Below are 22523 nucleotides of genomic sequence, written 5' to 3' on the forward strand. Positions count from 1 at the left end.
TGAAGACTTGGGGGACAAGTTATTTGTCTTACCAGATCAAAAGTAGACCTGTTGCAGGGTAGATAAAGCATGAGATTTGTAAGGTCTTTCCTGGACTATTACCCTAAGAGTTTGAGTCCTGGGCTTGACTGGCTCAGTGGACACTCCAGGTGAGGTTTACGTATGGTAGGGTGTGTATGGAACCAGTGGGGGATACTTGATGGCAATTTCCAATAACAAACATTTATCCTTTTTTATGATCTGATACATTCCTTCTATCATTTTTGTCCTACGCTGGGTTATATCTTACCTTTGACATTCATCCAGCTGGCACTGACATCAACCTTTTAGCATTACTTCTGATTAGGAATTAAAGATCCTACTTATTACCCCATTAGCCAAGGGTTCAGCACTGATGTTAGGAAAATTGTGTTCTCATTTCATGAGTGTGGTCCCAGGATAGTGAGATGGGGGCTACCTTTCATACCATGGCAGGTCACCTCATTCTGTTGATCCCAAATTTCTTGTGGGTGTTTGTCCATGCAAAGGCCTCCCAAAGACTTGACCCAGACATAGAGGGGCTCACACGTCCATCCTTTTCCTTACCACCCCTGAAGACACCCGAACAACTTTAATAAACCTGAACTCAACCGTAGCCTCGCTTGCCCTCTGCTCACCCAGCTGCCTGTCATTTTCTTCACCCAGTGAGGATAGTGAGCCATGGAGTTAGAGGCTGGCCTCTGGATTTGCCTCTTAGCCTTGTTTTAAATCTTGGTGTCTCCCTTTGTGGCTAGTGAGAAGTATCAGAGGGGAGGGTGTACCAGGTACCCCCTTCCTACACACACACACACACACACACACACACACACACAACGCAGCCTGCAGGTCAGGGGGATGGATCCCCATTTCACTGACTTCCAGAAACGGGCATGTTGTGGTTTTATGATGATAATGGCACACATGTTGGATTGGCCCTGCGGGATGGATTTGGGAAAGGAGGCTTCTGGGTATTTTGATTTTCTGCTGTTATTTTAAACTGGTTTTAAGTGTCCTTTATTGCAGCTATGGCCACAAGATAGGGCTGGGATGTTGTGAGATGTTTGATGTAACTGAAAGGGCCTGGCCTGTGAGTTCCCCACTGAGGAGGAAGTGGTTAGGTGGCCAGGAATGCAACCTGTGCCTCCCAGATTAATTAATAATTGAGAGCTGGCCCCCAGCCAGGCGGAGTTGGGAGAGATACAGTGAACAAAGAGTGGTTAACTACAGTGGGGGAAGGAAAAGTTTGACTTTGCCTGTGGCTAAAAGGGAAATTCACAATGGCCATGATTTATGGGCTGAATTACTTGGGATCCTCCTTAGTGGCCCCAACTTGGGCCTGTGCTCCAGGAATGCAGACCGGGGGGCCTATTGGGCCATTTTTGCCTGCTGGGAAGGGAGGAGGAAAGAGGGGGGCAGCATGGCAGGCGCCAGCCTCTGTGGAGGAGGCGCAAGTCACACCCGTGGGAGAGGGGTTGTACTGACTGCCTGTGGTGACTAGGTATAGGCTAGAAGTTTAGTGCCTACCCGGGCCCACTTTGCAAGGAGGAATGGAAGGAAGAGTGGCTGTGGAGTCTGGCTGCTCTGGGTTCAAATTCCTCCTAATTGGCTGTGTGTCCTTGGACCAGGGGCTTAATCTCCCTGCACCTTCATGTCCTCCTTTGTAAGATTATATCTGCCTTCTAGGATTGTCCTCAGGGTTAATTGAGATGGGGTAGATGGATAGTTGGTGCTCAATAGCAGCTGGATTCCCATAGGATGACTGGAAAGGACACCTGCAACAACTCTTTAAACAGGATCATTACTTAGCAAATCTCTGCTGATGTTTGCTGGCCCATGCACACCAGGTGTATGCTGCTTTCTAAGTAGACCCGTGACTTTTCAACCCTGTCAGGAAAGGCGCTAATTGGACTTGGGGTTGAGGCATGGGGCTCAGGTCTGTGTGTCTCCGCTAGCCTGAGGGACTTGCTGGCAGACTGGCTCCCTTTCTCCTCTGCACCTCCCTCCCCAGATCAAACAGGCTATCCCTTTTCAGGCATCCTGGAACTTGGGCAAGGATGGCCCGAGCAGCTTTAGCTGCTTCAGTGTGCACAGTAGCACAGCCACAGACAGGAGACGGGGTCACAGGGGTGAGCTTCTGCCAAGCCCGTGGGTCATTTTGCAACACTTTTGCATGGAACATTTAAATTTTATGTCACTGCATTCTTTACAACAAATATTAGTATTTAATTGTGGCTTAATGATCTCTCCAGTCAATATTAGCTTTCTGGTTATTCTAAAGCACTCCTGTGTGTTCCAGAAATACACAAGAATGATCTAGGCCACCCTCACTTTCAGAAAATCCCATGTGGAGAAGTCTGCGTTCACTGCAGAGGCGTGGATTATGACTTTTGTGTTATAAAAGGATATTTTAAAGGAAATGATTTAATGCAAGGTTTATTTTAAAGTTGAATTTCTTTACCTCTGGGACTTTAATTTGGGGTTGTTTATCCCAAAGTGCATCTTTAATGTAAATAAGGCAGGTGTATTTTGACTTGCAAAGGTCACATGATGCTGTCTTGTTGGTAAGTAACAACAAGCTAGTGCTGGTGAGGCATATTTCTGAGAGCTTTGCAAACAAGAAAGCCAGCCCCCCACACTCTTCTTTGGCTTTTCCATTCAGAGACATGCTCTCTGTTCCCTTCACCTGATTGACTTAGCAAAACAGAGAAATGAAATCCACCCCCATTGCCAGATGAGATGACTGTAGGCTTTAGGTGATTTTTGGTTGGTTGTTTTTTTTTGAGCCGCTGAAACAAACCTTGCAAATAGTGAGCTCATCTCGTATTCCATAGGCCAGGCTGCATCATGAGGACCAGCAAAGTAGGGACTTTTGCTTCTCCCTCCCTCCTCAGTGTCCTGGCCTCTGAGCATCAGAGGTGTCATCTGTAGAATGGGAACAGCGCTGCTGCTGTGCCTTTTTCAAACGCAGGGAAAACCTGATGATTTCCCATTGTTAAGAGCACCCTTGTCAGGCGGCACAGCGACCGGTCCCAGGGGAGGAGGGGCAGAGGTGAAAGCAGCCTGATCTTAGGCCAGCCTGCTCCCAGGTGAGTGAGGTGGAGACACACCCACCTGATGACAGCATCAATCACAGAGGAGATTCAGACCCAGGGACTGGGGAAGGCTTTTCAAGGGAGGTGACTTCGGGGTCTTGCCGGTTGAGTAAGCTCTGAAAACACGGGGGAACAGGGGAGGAAGCTCATATTCCTTGAGTGCTGGTTACTGTTCTGGGCCCTTTACTAATCCCCTCCACCCCTCTGAGTGAGGTATGAAGTGAGAGGAAACCAGTGCTGAGCAGGGCCTGCTTCGCAGGTAGGCAACACATGCCTCGCTCAGGCCGGTGCTCAGAGGGGCCTCCCCTCCATTTAATGCTCTGCTTTCACCATTGAAATTCTGGATGATTTTTAAACAAAGAGCCCTGTTGCACTTCCCCCTCTGCTCCCCGCCCTGCACTTAGAGGCCCAGTCGCCTGCCCGTAGTAACAGAGCCGTGAAGATTTGCACCAGTTCAACCTCTGCTGCCTTTGGTCTCGGGAGCCTTACAGATCCAGAGACAGTGGGATGGACAAAGTACACGCAGAGTGGGGTGGTAAAGGCACAGAGAGCTAAGGGACCCTGATAGCAGGAGATGAAGAGGCCAAGGATTTGTGGGGGCCTCACCTGGTCATCCACTGGGATGTTTGTGTACCACTGTGGGGGGTTCCTGTCCCTTAGCATTGAGACAGGAGGATTGAGGGCAATTTTGAGGTACTTTGCTTTTATGGCTCTATATTGGGTCCAAGTAGAAGTCTGAGGCAGGAGGTTTGCTAACGAAACTCAAATTGTATTGGGGAAATAAAAGAAAAATGGAAGTGCCCCAAAGTGTCCTAACTCTGGGAACCTGCAGGGCAGGAATGTTCCTTGAAGCACAACACTGCTGTCTGCCACCGACCTGCATCCCTGCCCCTTGGACCCTCGGATTCATGCCTGGGCTGTCCCCATCTGAACCCCCAAAGGGCCGATTGTGTTCTCTGTGGTCTTGGAGTCAGCAGGGAAGTCAAAGTTGGATCGAATCAGTGAACTTTGGCACTTAAAAGCCTAAGATGAAAACCCAGACTCGGCTCAGAACCCAGACCAGCCAGGGGCCTGGTTTGTGTGTGAACTCAGGAATTCAGCCATCAGCAGTGCAGACCCCCAGGCAGGGAAGATGGGCCCCTTCCCTTCTTCCCTGGGGACCAAGGTACTCAGCTTTATCAGCTTCACAATCCTTATTTTAAATCTTTCCAGGCCCGATATGAAAAGCCAGGCTTTCCCAACCCCTGGGCCCAGAGGGTCTCTGGGTAGGAAAACAAACAAACACAGAGTCTTTCTGATAAAACAAAAGAGGACTTGGAATGGGAGCAAAGTTCATTGAAGCCTTTTGTTGCTGAAACTGGTTCTAAAAATGTGGGCTGATTGTATAAGCTGTTTATCACAGTCTCTACCCTCAGACACTTGTCACCATCCTTCCCTCCCAGCGCACAGGAACCAGAATTCTCCCACCTGCCTCCACTGCCTGCCAGAGATAGAGGGGTTCCTGCCCTCACCAGTGCTTCTGGTGTGGAGTCCGATCCATCGGCTGTGATGGGGGAGGCCAGTCTAATGGCAGCCTCAGTGTGGCTCTCAGAAGCCGTAGCTGCCTGCAGTGTTAAGAAGGATGCACTGAGCCCTGCCGCTGTGGTTCAGTGGTTGAGCATCGACCTATAAACCAGGAGGTCATGATTCCATTCCCAGTCAGGGCACATGCCCAGGTTGTAGACTCGATCCCCAGTCGGGGGTGTGCAGGAGACAGCCGATCAATGATTCTCTCTCATCATTGATGTTTCTATCTCTCGCTCCCTTTCTGAAATATATATAAATAATGAAAAGAAGGACGCACCAAGGCCTAGGCAGAAAAGCCACTGGTCCCTGGGCCCAGGGAAGCTGGGACAGTCTTGCCAGGGCTCCAGGGCGAGATGGATGCTGATGGAAGCGGGGCCCCAGGTTTTTTCCTCCCACAGGTCTGCCTATTAGGGCCTGGGCTAAAGCTTTTTTTTATGTCAGGTTGCAAGATGAGTTCATCTTTTCAGGGTTTGTTTGAATACGGCACAAGATAAAAGAATGGAAACCTTACCACCTCGGCCCAGGCTGCCACTTTGTTCCACTGGAGGCATGGGGCCGAACAGACCGGGGTCAGAGCGCCAAGGCTGAGAGCTAGGCCTTCCGGCAGAGCTCGCAGGCCTCTCCCTAGAGAAGGCCAGTTACAGCCCATCTGGGTAGCCACTGACTGTCCTTCTACCTGTATCCCTCCTAAGCCCCTCTGGGCCGGGGGCTCTGAGGACTCCCCAAAATAACAGAGGGAGCCGATGAGGCAGCACAAAGGGGACAGGGTGGGCTCAGCGTCAGGCCAGCCAGGCGGATTCCCATGCTGCACTGGGGTCTGTCAGAATGGGCTTGGGGAGTTCGGGAGGGAGAACTGATGAAGAGCACAGGGCACCCAGCAACCTCCACCCTGCAGTGACTCGGCCAGGATTAGCTGCCTTTTCTCAAGATCTTCGTTCTTTATTGTAGCACAGGATCTGTTTGAATACTGCTTGTGTTTGGAGGGGTGATGGGAGCGTGGAGTGTATAGGAGAAACTGAAAAACCAAAAAAGTGTATGTGTTTGCAGGGCTGCATAGAGGCCATAGACAGTTGTGACAAGGCATGCTATTTGAAAACCCCACTGCCCTCACGGGAAGGTGGGTAGTGAGTGTGGGGCAGTGGCCACACCCAAGGATCCCTTTTATTGTCCAGTCTTTATGGAGCCTCCATGTACCGGCGTGGAGTGGACATAGCTGCGTTGTTATAGCACAGTCCCTGTGCTCTTGCCCTTGCAGTCCTCTGAGGTTTTGCAGACCACAGGTTGCACCCATGGGAGTAATGCACAGTCCCTTGTCTCTAAGCCTAGACAGACATGAGTTCAAATCCCAGCTTTGCAACTTCCTAGCTGAGGACTGTGGACGTGGAACGTTCGGGCCTTAGCTCCTTCATCTTAAAATGGGAAATGACTGAGAAGATGAATAGTATGTCCCAATGGTACATTTAAAGTGCTTCATACTCTGTCTGGTATTTGGTAAAGGTTTATTAAATGTCAGCTGACATTATTATTATCATCGGCTGGTTGTTTTTATTATCACCACCACTACTACTACTGTTATGATTTCCCCTTGGTTCTCAACTCCATTGGTACATCTTATCTTTGCAGGTATTATTACCTAATATGAATACCCTTATGAAACTATACCAGCTGTAACTATACCAGTAAATAATTTACACAAATAATATATAGAGGTAGGTGTACAGTGTGTTATTATTGGCTGGTTGTTTTTATTATCACCACCACTACTACTACTGTTATGATTTCCCCTTGGTTCTCAACTCCATTGGTACATCTTATCTTTGCAGGTATTATTACCTAATATGAATACCCTTATGAAACTATACCAGCTGTAACTATACCAGTAAATAATTTACACAAATAATATATAGAGGTAGGTGTACAGTGGTAATAATATTAGTGAAATAATAGTAGCTATTACTTATGAAGTGCTTTTTTCGAACCAGGCATTATTAGACACACTTGAAGTAAGCACTGATTGCATCCCCATTTTACAGATTAGGACACTGAGGCCCCAGGGGTGAAGTCACTTGCCCAAGATTTCACAGCTGGTGAGTGGCAGAGCTGAGCTTTATATGCAGGCAGTTTGGCTCCTGGGCCCACATTAATCCAGCCTGTGCAGGAGATAACCGACGGTCCTAGGCATGTGGCTAATTTCTGCTGTGACCTTGGAAATCACTTGAGCTCTTTGGGCCTCAGTTTTTGCATTTGCAATGAGTTTTGGCCACATGGACTGCCCCATTTTTGGCCTTCCTCCTCTGCTCGCTGACATTCTCCTTTTGCATTTCTGTTTACTCTCTGTCTTGGGGGCAAACCCCGCCACCAGCAAACCTGCGGCTGGTTGACTGTCCGGTAAGCACAGTCCTTGGCCTCAGGTGACCAGCGGCTGAAAGAGCCCCCAAGGTGGAGGGTACCCTGTGTAGGCGGCAGTGGTGGCCAGACCGCCCGTGATGTAATGACCGATTAGGAACTTCCTCTTGGAAGCCTGGCTTCCTCTAGGAGCCAAAGGTGCTGGCTCTGAGGTGGGGGGTGGGGGGTGGGAGCGAGTAAGAGGAAACTCCTGTCAGCTGGGCCCTGCTTTTGGAAAGAGTTCAGCAGAGAGGCTTGGTCTAAGCTATTGACCATTAATGGGGCCTGTGTACATTCCTTCTCTGCTTTTACTGCCTGAGCCCAGTGAATAAAGGGCTGATCGCCCCCTCCCTTAACAAAGAAAAAAGAGCCTTTAATTAATGCTGCATCTTTGGACTCACTGCAAAACCTGAAGCCATTTCTGCAGCTTAAAATGACAAAGGAAGGTTAAGTAGAAATTCTTTTTTTCCCCTTCAGTTTGATAACAAAAACTACTTATCTAATGGGCAAACAAGGCTTTTAAAGGGGTGTTAGGTTAACCAGATGCAGGGCCACGTAATTATTCCCAGGCCTAGGAGCCATGGATGAAAAAGCTGCCGGTTGGACTGGAACTTGAAGCCACAGGCATGACATGGGACAGAAGAAAGGCGTTTTCCAGGGGGACTGGAGGCCCCAGCCTGGCTTGTGAAAAGGGGATTGGAAAAGCCAGCCCTGGTTTCTCTCCAGCTCTGCCACCAACTTGCTGGATGATCCAGGGCAAGTCACTTAACCTGTTTGAGCTTCTGTCTCTGAAGCTCCCTTCCCAGCTCTCAGTGGGGTCTGGGTCCGTCTGCCCTTGCTTCCTGCTCAATGAGGTGTGGCTGGGCCGACCCTTTCCATCCAGACCTGAGAGGGGCAGGGAGGCTGCTGTGGTCCAAGTGGGGTATGAAGCAGCAGCAAAGGCTGTGAACATAGAAGAGCATGGGGTGAGGTGGACGGCCAGGACCCTGGAGACCAAGAGGACTCTGGCTGGCCTCCTGCAAATACTCTGAGCCTTTATGTCTAGCTCCCCGAGAGTCTGAGGGATCAGAAACAATCTCGGCACGTCTTAGGTTCCCTTCACAGGATGGCGGAGGCCAAGGCGGTCTGGCCAAATGGAAAGGGGGGAATCAAGACGAAAACAAGCTGCATCGCGTGTGCTCAAGCTTTTGGAGCGTGCAGCCCACGGGGGAGCACACAGGAACGTTCCTGCCCTTTGTTTTGACAGAAAACTGCTGATTCGAAGAAGCTAAAGGCTTTTCTTGGGATTTCAGCTCTCCCCGCCTCCCCCAGACTGCACTTAGCCCCCTTGGTGCCTCAGCACCCCCACAAAATTACATGTTGGGCTCAAAGCACCCTCCCTGGGCAGAGCGGCCAAGAGGAAGGAATGCCAACCATTGGAGGGGCTGGCTCCAGTTTAGGGGAGCGGGCCTATTGTGAGCCGGCTCCTCCAGCCCACCGCAGCCATCCACCTCCCTCTGGTGGCAGGAATGTGGGCACCACCAGGAAGCTGGGCCACCCCTGCCCAGCCTGGAAACACAGGGCTGTCCCCCAGGCAACCACAGAGCCCTGCTGAGCTACTCCACAACTAGAGGTGGCCTGGGCAGAACACTTTTACTTTTTTAATTTTAATTCTTTCATGCCTCATACTACAATGAAATCCACAGCTCTTAGGTGTATAGGTCATGATTATTTACAATGTGTATACCTGAGTTCCCATTGTACCAATCAGGATATCAAACATTTCCATCACCCCACCCACTCATGCTCCTTGCCAATCATCCTACTCCACAGAGGTAATCCCTGTACTGATTTCTATCACTATAGGTTAGTTTTGTCCATCTGAGAATTTCATATAAATGGAAACAAATAGCACTTCTGTGGGCTGTTGGCAACTCGGGCTTCTGATATGCGTTGTTATATGTTTCAGTAGTTTGTTCCTTTTTTTGGTAAGTCACATCCTATTGTATGGATGTACCTTGTTCTTTGTGGGGGTTTTTTTTATTTCACTGTTTTGTTTTCTTAACTTTTCTTTTGCAATTACAGTTTATATTCAATATCATTTTGTATTAGTTTCAGGTGTACAGCATAGTGGTTAGACCCATGGTCGGCAAACTGCGGCTCGAGAGCCACATGCGGCTCTTTGGCCCCTTGAGTGTGGCTCTTCCTAAGCCTTAGGAGTACCCTAATTAAGTTAATAACAGTGTACCTACCTATATAGTTTAAGTTTAAAAAATTTGGCTCTCAAAAGAAATTTCAATTGTTGTACTGTTGCTATTTGGTTCTGTTGACTAATGAGTTTGCCGACCACTGGGTTAGACAATCATATACTTTACAGAGGGGTCCCCTGATGTACCACTTGGCACGATACATAGTTATTACAGTATTATTGACTATATTCTCTATGCTGTACTTTACATCCCCGTGACTATTTTGTAAATACCAATTTGTACTTCTTAATCCATTTACTTTTACCCCAACCCCACTCCCCTCTGATAACCATCAGTCTGATCTCTGTATCTATGAGTTTGTTTCTTTTGTATTTGTTATTTTGTTCTTTAGATTCCACATATAAGTGAAGTCATATGGCATTTGTCTTTCTCTGTCTGATTCATTTCACTTAGCATAATACCCTCTAGGTCCATTCATGCTGTCACAGATGGTAAGATTTATTCATGTTTTTTAATCCTCACTCAAAGACATGCTTAGAGAAAGGAAGGGAGGGAGGGAGAGAAACATCGATGTGAGAGAGAAACAATTGGTTGCCTTCTGTACGTGCCCCAATCAGGGATTGAACCCGCAATTTAGGTATGTGCCCTGTCCAGGAATCAACCGGCATCCTTTCCTTCTGTGCACAGAACAACGCTTAACCAACTGGCAAGGAAAATTTCATTCTTTTTTATGACCAATACTGCATTGTATATATATACCACAACTCTTTCATCCACTTGTCTGTTGATTGGGTTGTTTACATATCTTGGCTATTATAAATAATGCAGTGAACATAGGGGTGCATATATTCTTTTGAATTGGTGTTTCGGGTTTCTTCGGATCTATATCCAGAAGTGGAAATGCGGGGTCATATGGCAGCTCCATATTTAATTTTTTGAGGAAACTCCATACTGTTTTCCACAGTGGCTGCACCAGTCTGCATTCCCACCATCAGTGCACAGTGGTTCCTTTTCTCCACATCCTCACCAACGCTTGTTGTTTGTTGATTTATTGATGATAGCCATTCTGACAGGTGTGAGGTGATATCTCATTGTGGTTTTAATTTGCATCTCTCTGGTGATTAGTGACATTGAGTATCTTCTCATATCTATTGTCCATCTGTATGTCCTCTTTGGAGTAGTGTCTATTCAGGTCCTCTGCCTATTTTTTAATTGGATTGGTCCTTTTTGTTTGTTGTTTTTGTTTTTTTGGGGGGGGAGCGGGGGTTGAGTTGTATGAGTTCTTTATAAGTTTTGGATATTAATCCCTTATCAGATGTTTCATTGGCGAATATGTTCTTCTGTTCAGTAGACTATCCTTTATGTTGATGGTTTCCTTTGCTGTGCAAAAACTTTTTAATTTGATGTAGTCTATTTGCTTATTTTTTCCTTTGTTTCCCTTGCCTCAGGAGATAATATCAGAAAAAATATTGCCAAGAGAAATGTTAGCGATTTTACTGTCTATGTTTTCTTCTAGGCATTTTATAGTTTCGAGTGGTACATTTAAGTCTTCAATCCATTTTGAGTTTATTCCTGTATATGGTGTAAGAAGGTGTCTAGTTTATTTGTTTTGCAAGTATCTGTCCAATTTTCCTAACACCATTGATTGAATAGACTGTCTTTACCCCATGATATGTTCTTGCCTCCTTGCTCATATATTAATTGACCATATACTATATAGGCCTGGGTTTATTTCTGGGCTCTATTTTGTTTCATTGAGCTCTGTGTCTGTTTTTATGCCAGGGATGTACTTTATCTTTGTTCATTATCTTAGTTCATTTGGGCTGCTATAACAAAATACCATAGACTGCATGACTTAAGTAACACATTTATTTCTCACAATTCTGGAGGCTAGGAAGTCCAAGGTCAAGGTGCTGGCAGATTTGGTGTATATAGTAGGGGCCCATTTCTAGGTCATAGATGGCTTCTTGTTGCTCCTCACATTCTGGAAGGTTTAGAGAGCTCTCTGGTATGTCTTCTATAAGGGCACGCATCCCATTCATGACCCTCATGACCTCCCAAAGGCCCCACCTTTCCAAGTGCCATCACACTGGGGGTTAGGATTTCAACATGTGAATTTGAAGGGGACATAAATACTCAGTCTGTAGCATCCATTCTTCTGTTGGACATCTGGGCAGTTTTCCAAGATTGGGTGATTATGAGTAGAGTTGCTGTGAACATTCACCAAATCACAGAAATTTAGAGCTGATTGTTTCGGTGGGAAGACTGAGGCCAGGAGAAGGAGGTCACCTTCCTGATCAGAGCCAGGAGGCAGGACACCTGACTGCAGGACTCCTGGCAGATCAGCACCAGACTGCGCCTCTGCAACCCTCCTCCCCCAGGAACCGTCCCAGCCAGGACCCAGAGTCTGGCTGGGAATTAGGCCAGGCCCCGAGCAGGGGTAGTGAGCAGGAGTTTCGGTCAGAGCTCGGTCATCTTTGATGTTGTTCACTTGGGTCTGACTCCCCAGCATTTATTTGCAATTAAGGAGCCGGTTCCTAATTAGGCTGATGGCTAGACCACAGCCTTGGAGCCATGAGGAGAAAAAGATCTTCTGCAAGAGACTGTCCCCCTGCACCCTGAGTGGCAGCTCAGGCTGCAGATGGGAGGTGTGGTGTGGTGGATGGAATAGGGCTTTGCATCAGTTTGGGGGCGCCTGCCCTCTCAAAGACAGCGTGCCAGCTTCTGTCAGACACTGCAGGAGATATGAATACACACATGTATGTATGTACATGTGTGTGCAGTGAAACAGTGCCACAGCACTACTCACCTTTGTTCTAGACATTTAGTTAACGCATTGCTTCATTCTTCATTATCTTGCTTCTGAATACCCGGGCTGGGAGCTAAACCTTAACAGTTTGCAAAGGGCATTGCTGTCCACGGTCCTATTGTAACCTCCCATGGTGGTGACTGTGGGTGGGTCGTGACTCCCAACACCCCTAGGGATCCCAGGTCTCTGAAGAGTCAACCCAGTGCTGGGACCAGTAACAGCCAGCTGCTTCTTTCTGCACCCAACTGATCTGCTGCCATGAGTTTCCAGAAAACCCCAAGATAGACTGTGTAAGGGAGGCACTCAGTTATGGATAAGCCTGTTTCCAAATGGGGAGACCGAGGCTTGCCCACAGCCACACCTGTAGTCAGTGGTGAGAGCCTTAGTTTAGGCCTGCCTCTGTTCAGTCTATTGCAATTCTGAACCTTTAGATCACGTGGCAAGCATTAGCTTAGAATTCTGGGGTTTCAAGTTCTGGTCCCCATTCTGCCACACCCCACTGTATGACCTCAGGGGGAGTCAACCTGCACCCAGGGGTGCCATCTTTGGGGCACAAGGACATTGGACTCAATCAGTGGTTCACACAGGCTAGTTTTAGGACTAAGTTTTCATTGGTCCATGATGAAAGAAATAAGAATATTTCTTATATCTAAATGCAGTGATTTTAAACCCTTTTCGTCTCATGGTGCACATAAATTAATTACTAAATTACTGTGGGGAGGAACCGTGACCTCCCCACGCTGGCCGGGCAAAAAACATACATATTTTGCCAATCTGACACCCCCTCATAGGTATAATTTTGATTGACTTACAAAAGAAAATAATAGTAGTAATTACCTGCCCTTTTTGCTCCAAAGTGACTTTAAAAAAAAATCAGGTGCCTATCCTATATAATAAAAGAGAAACATGCAAATTAACAGTCCCTTCGCCATGCCCAAGCCATGCCCATAAGCCAATCAGGAGTGAGTATGCAAATTAACCCAATTAAGATGGCGACAGCCAGGAAGCTGGAGCAAGTAGAAGGCTTGGGTTGCCCCTGGGGATGGAGGAAGCCAAGCTTCCCACTTGCCCTGGCTGGCCCTCGGCTCCGCTCAAGGCTACAAAGTTTCAATTATAGAAGATAAATAAATCCCAGAAAGAAAAAAAAAGGAGAGGCTGGGAGCTTGGGTCACTGTGGGGCGTGGCCAGCCTGAAAACAGCCGTCAGCCCCTCACCCAGGCTGGCCAGGCACCCCAGTGGGGACCCTCACCCTGAAGGGGGGTGTGGCCAGCCTGAAAACGGCCCTCAGCCCCTCACCCAGGCTGGCCAGGCACCTGGCTGGGGCCCAGGTCAGGACTCATGCAGGAGGCAACCAATCAAAGTGTCCCTCTCACATTGGTGTTTCTCTATGTCTTTCTATCTCTCTTCCATGCTCTCTAAAAATCAATGGAAAAATATCCTCAGGTGAGGACTAAAAAAAAAGAAAGAAAGAAATGTCATATCCTATGAAAGAGACATCTTGACAATGCATAAGAAAGTTGTCATTTTTTTTTTGTGGTGACGGGAGTGGAGTCTGTGTTGATGAAAACACCTTGGCGGCTGCAGTTGCCAGCAGTGGCAGTATCAGCAGGGTGATGGGGGTGGCACCTTCCCCTGATCAGCCTGGTTGCCTCCCACAGAGGGAGGCCAGACTGCGGCTTAGGCCCGCTCCCTTCGGGAAGTGGGTCTAAGCTGTCAGTAGGACATCCCCTGAGGGCTCCCGGATTGTGAGAGGGCACAGGCCGGGCTGAGGGACGCCCCCCCCCCCCCCAGCACAAATTTTTGTGCACCGGGCCTCTAGTACTTGTATATAAAGATTTCTAGTACCAAGAATTAACCCATCAGATGCAACCTTATTATGCAATGTGACCAATAAGATGCAACTCTATTATATGACCTATATATATGGTTCAAGACAGGGCATTCACACCGGATGGCTATTGTTGTGTTGCCTGTTGTCATTTTGTTTATTTGGCAATCTAAAGCAGGGGTCCTCAAACTTTTTAAACAGGGGGCCAGTTCACTGTCCCTCAGACTGTTGGAGGGCCGGACTATAGTTTTAAAAAAAAACTATGAACAAATTCCTATGCACACTGCACATATCTTATTTTGAAGTAAAAAACAAAATGGGAACAAATACAATATTTGTATTTGCATGTGGCCCACGGGCCGTAGTTTGAGGACCCCTGATCTAAAGCAAAATAGGTCAGTGCCCCTGACTAAATAGTCAGGTATTACATGTTTTAAAAATTCTTGTAGCACATCGGTTGAAAATTGCTGATCTCTAAATGTATTAACTTTAAAATTTCTGATTTTTTTTAGTATCAAATTATACTTCTGTAATTTTGTTAGTGTTAAGTTACACTTTTTAAAAAATGTATTTTTTTATTGATTTCAGAGAGGAAGGGAGAGGGAGAGAGAGATAGAAAATCAATGATGAGAGAGAATCATTGATCCATTGCCTCCTGCACACCCCACACTGGGAATCAAGCCCAAAACCCCGGAATGTGCCTGACTGGGAATTGAACCGTGACCTCCCCACGCTGGCCGGGCAAATTACACTTTCTTTTGTGCTAGTGATAGTAGATGGTCTTGGGGATTTTTAATGTCATGACAAAATAAAATAGTGGTAACCCTGTGACATTCCCAACCTCTGTTACACAGTGTATTGGTTTGTGAAAGCCCAAAGTATTGGGGCTCCCTGGATGAGATGCTGTCACGAGGTCCTCAAGCTCTGGAGCCCTGAGTCCCCAAGAGCTGGATGGGAATGGGGATTTCCCCAGAACATGGTGCTGGCTCACCTGTTGGCTTGTTCTCAGATCAGACCTGTAACTTAAATCCTTGCCCACCATCCCCTTTGGCCCAGGCCATGGGCCCCACCTGCTGAGCAGGATTCTGATGGGGGCGAGGACAGTGTGCCAACATTTGAGATGTATATTCTTTCCCTTTTAGTGGCTCCCGGGAGCACAGTAGGGATACATGCAGCCTTGGGACAGACAGAGAGAACTGAGACCCACCCCTCCCATTTGAGAGTCTAGACTAGCCAAGGGCAGTGACACCTGCTCAGGCCAAGGGAGGGGCTGAGCCTGTAATTGCACAGGAGGGAGGAGTCAGAGAGGGCTTTTCTGAGGCCTCGTCCATCTTCTGGAATTTGGAAGATTTGGCCAGGAGCCCAAGCCTGATGAGGTGTCACCTAGTCTGCTCAACCAAAGAGTCTGCAGGAGGTGAGACCTGGCCCAGGCAGTGTCCCTGAGCCAGAGAGCTGGGGCAGGGGCAGGGGCAGGCTGGGCCCTAGGGCAGCTCTGTGAGGTTTGTCCCCAAGCACATTTCACCATCCCCGTGAGGGGCTCTGGGGTAAAGCCAGGGACACAGGTCTTGATTGGGGAGGGAGGGGGTTCAGATGATCAGGGGGCATTTGGCTTGGCTGGTGGGAGGAGGGGACAGGAAGTCCCATCTGGCCTTGGATTGAAAGCCTTATGGGAGATGGGAAAGAGGAACCCACCCCCACCCCAGTCCCATTATCCTCACCCTCACTCCCCACACTCTGACTGTGAACCTGCTTCTTTCTCTGGTGCAGTGGAGCAGCTACACCCCGGGGCAGAGGTGGCTTTTTCTGAGCCTTATCTGTGAAAGGGGGATTGCAGTGAGTCCTTAGGGAGTGAAGGACCTTTGTTTGGGGGTTAGAGGGGAGTGACTCATAGGCTTGTGGGTAAGCACCTCTAGGACACATAGACCATGAGAATAGTCATGGTTACAGATAGGGAGACTGAGGCTTAGGGAAAGGAAGGGACTTGTTCAGTGTGCATGGGTTTTAGGGGGGTGTCTGCCCAGAGTATGGAGAAGCACTCTCTTCTGGAGTATGGCCTGGAACTGATGCTGGCTACAGAACTCAATAGTGTGTGCCCTCGAGCTGTTAGGGCACCTCCCTGGGCCTCAGTTTCTGTACCTGTGAAATGGGGTGATAACAGAGGTGAACCAGGGCTGTTGTGCAGAAGGCGCCTAGCTCATGGAAGGCACTCGGGGGGTTCCTATTGCCCAGAGCCCTCCAGGCATAGCTTCTTTGCTTCTTCACCTCTCTGCCGAGAGCACTATGCTAACTCTCTTTGCTTGGTGAGAAGGTTAGTGCTGGAGTCTGATGGCCAGGCTGGGATGGTGCTTGGGTGGGTGGATGGATGGTTGGAGAGGGGCAAAGGCTGCCCACCTGCTGGGACTGACCTAGTGCCCACAGCTTGGTCATTCACCATGGGATAGAGTGGTCTCTGTCTACCGGCTAAGGGGCAGGTCAGTGAGGGCAGGGAGTAGGGCCTCTCCTTTCCCCACATGACAGTCAGCTGGAACCATGAGGGCCCTGGACGGAGGATGTGAGGTAAAATGATGCCTCCGCAGGAGCTGGCCTGGGGGACCTATGGCTGGGACCTGAAGCCAGTCATAGAATGAGGGGCGTGCCCTTTGGGGCTGTGCCCAGCCCAAGGCCACAGCAGAGCTGGCGGATTATGGGAGGCCCCTCAGGCAGACAGTTTCCTGCCAGGTAGCCAGGCGGGCTTCCTAGCACATAGGAGGAGGTGTCAGGGGGCCTGTTGCCCTGCTGCTCTGGGGCTTGTGGGTAAGGCTGAGCTGACGGTCAGAGCTGACCATACGCAGGTTCCTCAGTGAAGTTGTTAGCAGGGTTTTTTTCTCTCAGGTTTAGTTGGACTTTAATCAATTTCTCTTGGAGAATAGGCGCCTTTGCTGTGTTCTCATCAGGCCTCCAGCAGAATTCTCCCTCTGGGCAAACGCCCCAGCAGGGCCCGGGTGGGAACATGTCACCAGACTGGGCAGTCATGGGTGCCCACCGGCTCCTCAGAGCTGTGAGCTCCAAGGAAAGAGTAGACGTTAAAGGGCTTCTGAATCTGAACAGCTGCCCACACAGGAGAGCAGGGAGCATGGGCTGCACTTCAAAACAGACTCGGAGATGCCCCAGGCTGGAGGGAGAAAGGATGCCGGTCATCCTCCAGGGCACCCCTTTTTGTCTGTGGGGAAACGGAGGCCCAGAGACACAGTACACAACCGTGAGAGCTGGCAGACTCTGAAGCCCTTGAGGAGTGACATTCTCTAGCATTTTAGAGACCTTCACCTTCCCTTTCTCAGAGATGCTGCAGTCCTGGTGACAACCTGCACTTTCTGCCAGAGAGTGGCAGGGTGCAGCGGGCACTGGGGGAACTGGACACACTGCCCAAGGGCCAGGCTGGGAGCAGTCTGGCAGTTCCCATTCTGGGCTAGAAGGGACCCTGGGGGCCAACTCCCCCCCCCCTCACCCCCACTTACCTCCTCTGCCTGAGTCCCCTGAGTGGTGACTATGCCCTCTCATACTTAACCCTGCTCTGTTCAGGTGGAGGCTTGGACTGACTAGGTTCAAATCCTGGCCATGCCACTCACTACCTGTGTGGCCGTGGGCAGGCTGCTGGTGCCTGCAGTCTTGGATCCTTCTGTAATAGGAGGAGGAGATGGCCTCCTCATAGAGTGATTGGAGGACTCGGTGAGGTCACGTGCACACTGCAGGCGCTCAAGGTCCAGCCCCTTCTTTGGGTGCATGGGTGTTTTTCCAACTCTTGCAAGCTTAAGAAATTTTATGGCCAGGAGTTGGATGTGGTTCATGTTTGTGTTTCCACAACACCTAGCACACAGTAGGTGCCTTGCCTTCTCTGTACATTTATAACCTCTGTTTTTACTCTGTGTGTGAGTGTGTGTGTGTGTGTGTGTGTGTGTGTGTTGGGGGGGTGCCCTCCTGTGTGTCAAATTTCCTGAGGACAGCCTGGCACGCAGTACAGTGGGGCCTTGACTTACGACTGTTCCGACTAACGAGTTTTTCGAGATACGAGCCGTCTCTCGGCCGATTTTTTGCTTTGAGTTTCAAGCTAAAATTCGGGTTACGAGCCAGCTTCAGATACCCCACCGCTAGTTGGCGCAGCGAACGTCACAGTGAATGCCACATCAGCCCAGCATCACGTGTCTCACTCATTCACTTTAATGATTTGACATACGAGTAATTTGAGTTACGAGCTCCGTCACGGAACGAATTAAACTCTGGATGCGCCCGGCCACTGTATTTGCTGACATCTGTGTTGACTGCTAGAGACACCACCCAACCCCCACCGTCCAGGCAGAAATGCCACCACTGCTCCCCTCTGCCACCCGCTTCCCCAGCCTGAATAGCTAACATCCTGTGCCCTGTGCTTGCCCCACAGACGCCAGCATGTCTCCAGATGCCACCAAGCCGAGCCACTGGTGCAGCGTGGCATACTGGGAGCACCGAACGCGTGTGGGCCGCCTCTACGCGGTGTACGACCAGGCCGTCAGCATCTTCTACGACCTACCTCAGGGCAGCGGCTTCTGCCTGGGCCAGCTCAACCTGGATCAGCGCAGCGAGTCGGTGCGGCGGACGCGCAGCAAGATCGGCTTCGGCATCCTGCTCAGCAAGGAGCCTGACGGCGTGTGGGCCTACAACCGCGGCGAGCACCCCATCTTCGTCAACTCCCCGACGCTGGATGCGCCCGGCGGCCGCGCCCTCGTCGTGCGCAAGGTGCCACCGGGCTATTCCATCAAGGTGTTTGACTTCGAGCGCTCGGGCCTGCTCCAGCACGGGCCCGAGCCCGACGCCGCCGACGGCCCCTACGACCCCAACAGTGTCCGCATCAGCTTCGCCAAGGGCTGGGGGCCCTGCTACTCCCGGCAGTTCATCACCTCCTGTCCCTGCTGGCTGGAGATCCTGCTCAACAACCACAGATAGCAGCAGCCGCGAGGCCCGGCCAACCTGCCCACCGCCAGGAGGGCCAGTGCCAGAGACACAGCCCCCACGGACGAAACCCCCCAAATATCATCTACCTAGATTTAATATAAAGTTTTATATATTATATGGAAATATATATTATACTTGTAATTATGGAGTCATTTTTACAATGTAATTATTTATGTATGGTGCAATGTGTGTATATGGACAAAACAAGAAAGACGCACTTTGGCTTATAATTCTTTCAATACAGATATATTTTCTTTCTTTTCCTCCTCCCTCTTCTTTTTTTTTTTTTTTAAGAAAATGATACAGCAGAGCTAGGTGGAAAAGCCTGGGTTTGGTGTATGGTTTTTGAAATATTAATGCCCAGACAAAATGCTAAACCAGTCACTCATTGATAATAAAGTATTCGCATTCTAGGTTTTTTTTTTTTTAACTGTCTTCTTTTTAACAAAGAGGGACATGCATGGTATTAGTGGGTTTCTGACCCATCAGACATCCTGAAATTTGATCCCTTTACCAGATAAAGAGTAGAGGGGATAAACTAAAAAGGGAGGAAGGGCATGTTTACTCTTAAGACCACAGGAGTTCTGCTGTTCCTTCTTACCCACGGCTGTGGTGTGTCCACAGGATGGGAGGAGGAGGGAAAGGGGAGAGTATTTGGGCCCCATCCCAGACTGATGATGGAGGCTCCTGCTCTGGCCTAGAGGAACTTCCAGTCTGATGGTGGAGACTCAGGCCCACGCCTCCCGTCTCTGAGCCATGCACAAGCTAGAAGAAAGCACTACATCTCACTCAGAGGGAAAAGCAGGCAGTGGGCCGTAGGCTCACCTACCACCACGCAGAACCCAGGGTGACGCTCCTCTTAGGGCCTCCCAGGCTGCCCTCCCACCCACTCTGAGTAGCTCAGCATCGGCCCATCTGAGGCTACATTCATGAGTTATGCAAAGGCAGGTGGTTTTTTACTCTAACAGGGAAGAGTTGAGGTTCTGGAAGGGTCAGTGGCTCACTCATGAGGCAGATCTAGGTTAGAAGTTGCATCTCACTGTAGGACCAGAGCCATATTACATCAGTTTTCTCTGATGAAGAAAATTCAGAAAGGAAAGCCTCCTTGGCCAAAGAGTGAAGGGGAATGTTAACGTTATATAGTATATCTTTCCTGGAGATTTACATCAGCATAGCAAATGCTCTGAGAAGTCCTGTGGCTTCTCTGTTGCTGCATCATAAATTATCCTAAAACTTTGCAGCTTGAAACAGCTAACATTTATTATCTCATACTGTTTCTGCTTCAGGAATGTGGGAGCAGCTTAGCTGGGTGGTTCTGGTTTAGGGTTCCGTGCAGTTGCAGTAATCCGAGGTTTAGGGGGGTCTGCAGGACCCATTTCCAAGCTTATTCCCGGGGCTGTTGGCTGGAGGCCTCAGTGCCTCACCATGGAAGCCTCTGCATTTGGCCACTCAGGACATGGCTTCCCCCAGAGCACATGGTCCAAAAGAGACCAAGAGCAAAGCTGTCACCTCTTACAACCTTATCTCGGAAGTGACATCCCATCACTCCTGCACATTCTGTTGATCACACAAGCCATTCTTGCTAACGTGGAAGAGACTACACAAGAGTGTGAATGCCAAGAGGTGGGGATCATAGCCACTGTGTCCAAAAAAAAGGATCATTTCACTTTGTTTCTTGAAGTGATTTGCCAGTAGACTCCCCACCCGTTACTCCTGTCCCCATACGAAGGCCCGGGAGTACCTGTGGGCTGGTTGTTCACTGCTGACAGCTGGACAGGCCAGGGCACCTCACTGAACCCTGCCCTGAAGACGCTCCTCTGGGATGCCTGCCTCACTGGGGTATCCTCAGTGTGGGGTCCGTGGAGGCACCTCAGGCTCAAACAGTAGGATCCCCGGGAAGACCGAATAAGGAGCCAGATCCGTGGGAGTGCGGAGGGAAGGGAGCGGGGGCCTCCCAGGAAGTCTCAGTGCTTCACCTCTGATCCTTGACGGGCTAGGAGTGGCAGAGGGGGCAGGAGCAAAGGGGCAATACCATAGGAATGGCAGAAACCAGGAGGCATCCACTGTGTAGATGAGGCAGGAGAAAGGAGTCTTCAGACACTGCACCTCCCAGGCCTTGGTCCTCGTGCCTGCATTCCAATTCCAGCTCTACCATTTACAGAGTGGCTTCAGAGAATTCTTAAGGTGCCTCGGTGTTCAGGGGATAAAATTCCCACCTGAGAAGTAGGTGTGAATTGGAAGAATCAAGCACATCACATCATACCTGGTTCATCGTAAGTGCCTATCATCTGTTACTAATATAGGGCCAGGGCTGGAAGGGAGGCTGGGGGCCCACAAATGCTAAGATAAGGAGAATAGTTGGCATTCAGGAGGCAGATGGGCTGGTTTCTGAGTGGGCCAGTGAGCTGATGCGAGCTAAACTAAAGGGATTTCCCAGAGGAGGGCCAGGCTGCAGGCAGGAATAGGTCACCTGAGCCCTGAACCCTTTCTGGCTCATTACGACAGTGCCCATTAATGCCAGTCTCCTGACAGAGACTCCTTACCCTTCAAGGCAGCAGCCAGTCACACCCAATGCCTCGGCATGGAAGTGATAACTCCCCTTCATCCGAGAGCAATAGGGATGGAGCTTAACACTCCCATTTTATAGACGAGAAAGCTGAGGCCTGAAGTGGGGAAGTGCTTATCTTGAGCCAGGTCATCATGGGTGCTGGGATGTGAGCAGGTTTCCTGCTTCCTGCAACACGGTCTACTTCATGCAGACCAGATGGTGACATCCCTTACCCATCTCCCAGATTCTCAGAGGTGCCCACCAGGCAGATGACATTGTTTCCATCTAGAGTTAAGCCTCTTGGACCACACTGTTTATCATAGAAAACTGTCCTGGTTCCCCTGCCAGCCCAGACTCCTTTCACTCCTTCCCTCTGCCACCCTTGGGCCTGGCCCTCCTGGGAGGCGCAACTCCCTCTGCTGTTCTGCACCTCCCAGGCCTTGGTACTCGAGCCTGAGCAGAGCTGGGCTGTGCTACTTGGGGATGGGCTAGGAGTCACTGAATTTTTTTCTCTTTTCAAGTCGATAATTAATGACACTAACCATTTGTGAGCCCTTCCTATGTGCTAAGGGTCTTTTATGCACCTAATCTTCACAAGAACCTCTGTGCAGTGTTCTCAGTTATTCCCCTTTTCAGATGGAGAAACTGATACTCAGTTGCTGTCATTTGGGCTCCTATGTGCTCGCTGTGATTGGCTCTGCTGGAGTGGCCTGTGCCTTGGGGACAGTCTGCGCTGCAGGGCTAACCTCAGGGGACCCAGAGCCATCAACCTCACAGCTATTTTGCCTCCCAGACCTGCCCTTTGAGGACTGGACCTCCCTGGGGTCCGTGGGTGGCCTCAAGTGTCAGGGAGAGGCCCTGTGGCTGCCTTTCTTCATGGGGGTCTGAGAATCCAGTTCCAGCCCCTCAGTTTACAGATGGGGAAACCAAGTCCCAGACAGGAGAGGCTGAGTTACTGTCACAAGTGGTGGCAGGACCTGCCCTCCTTCCCCCTCGCCCAGGCTTGGTGCCCCTGGTAGCACCCACATAGCTGGTGACTCGGGCTCCGAAGGAGACACTTTCTAAGCAAGGCCTGGCCTCGGGAGTGTTGTGGAGCCCGGTCCCTGCAGGCTCTGGGAAGCAA

At 49.7% G+C, this 22523-nt stretch overlaps 1 protein-coding gene across 1 annotated transcript in view; it reads left to right on the forward strand.

Annotated features, from left to right (window-relative positions):
* The window catches only part of SMAD6 (SMAD family member 6), a 79218-nt gene extending 59953 nt beyond the window's left edge, over positions 1 to 19265 (forward strand). Inside the window, exon 6 of the mRNA XM_014536295.1 lies at positions 18302 to 19265. Within this exon, the coding sequence (XP_014391781.1) occupies positions 18302 to 18843 (542 nt within the window). The 3' untranslated portion in view covers positions 18844 to 19265. The remainder of the gene's footprint in view (positions 1 to 18301) is intronic.
* Positions 19266 to 22523: the final 3258 nt, after the last annotated feature.

The sequence above is a fragment of the Myotis brandtii genome, unplaced genomic scaffold (genome assembly GCF_000412655.1).
Source record: "Myotis brandtii unplaced genomic scaffold, ASM41265v1 scaffold160, whole genome shotgun sequence".
Classification (NCBI taxonomy): Eukaryota; Metazoa; Chordata; class Mammalia; order Chiroptera; family Vespertilionidae; genus Myotis; species Myotis brandtii.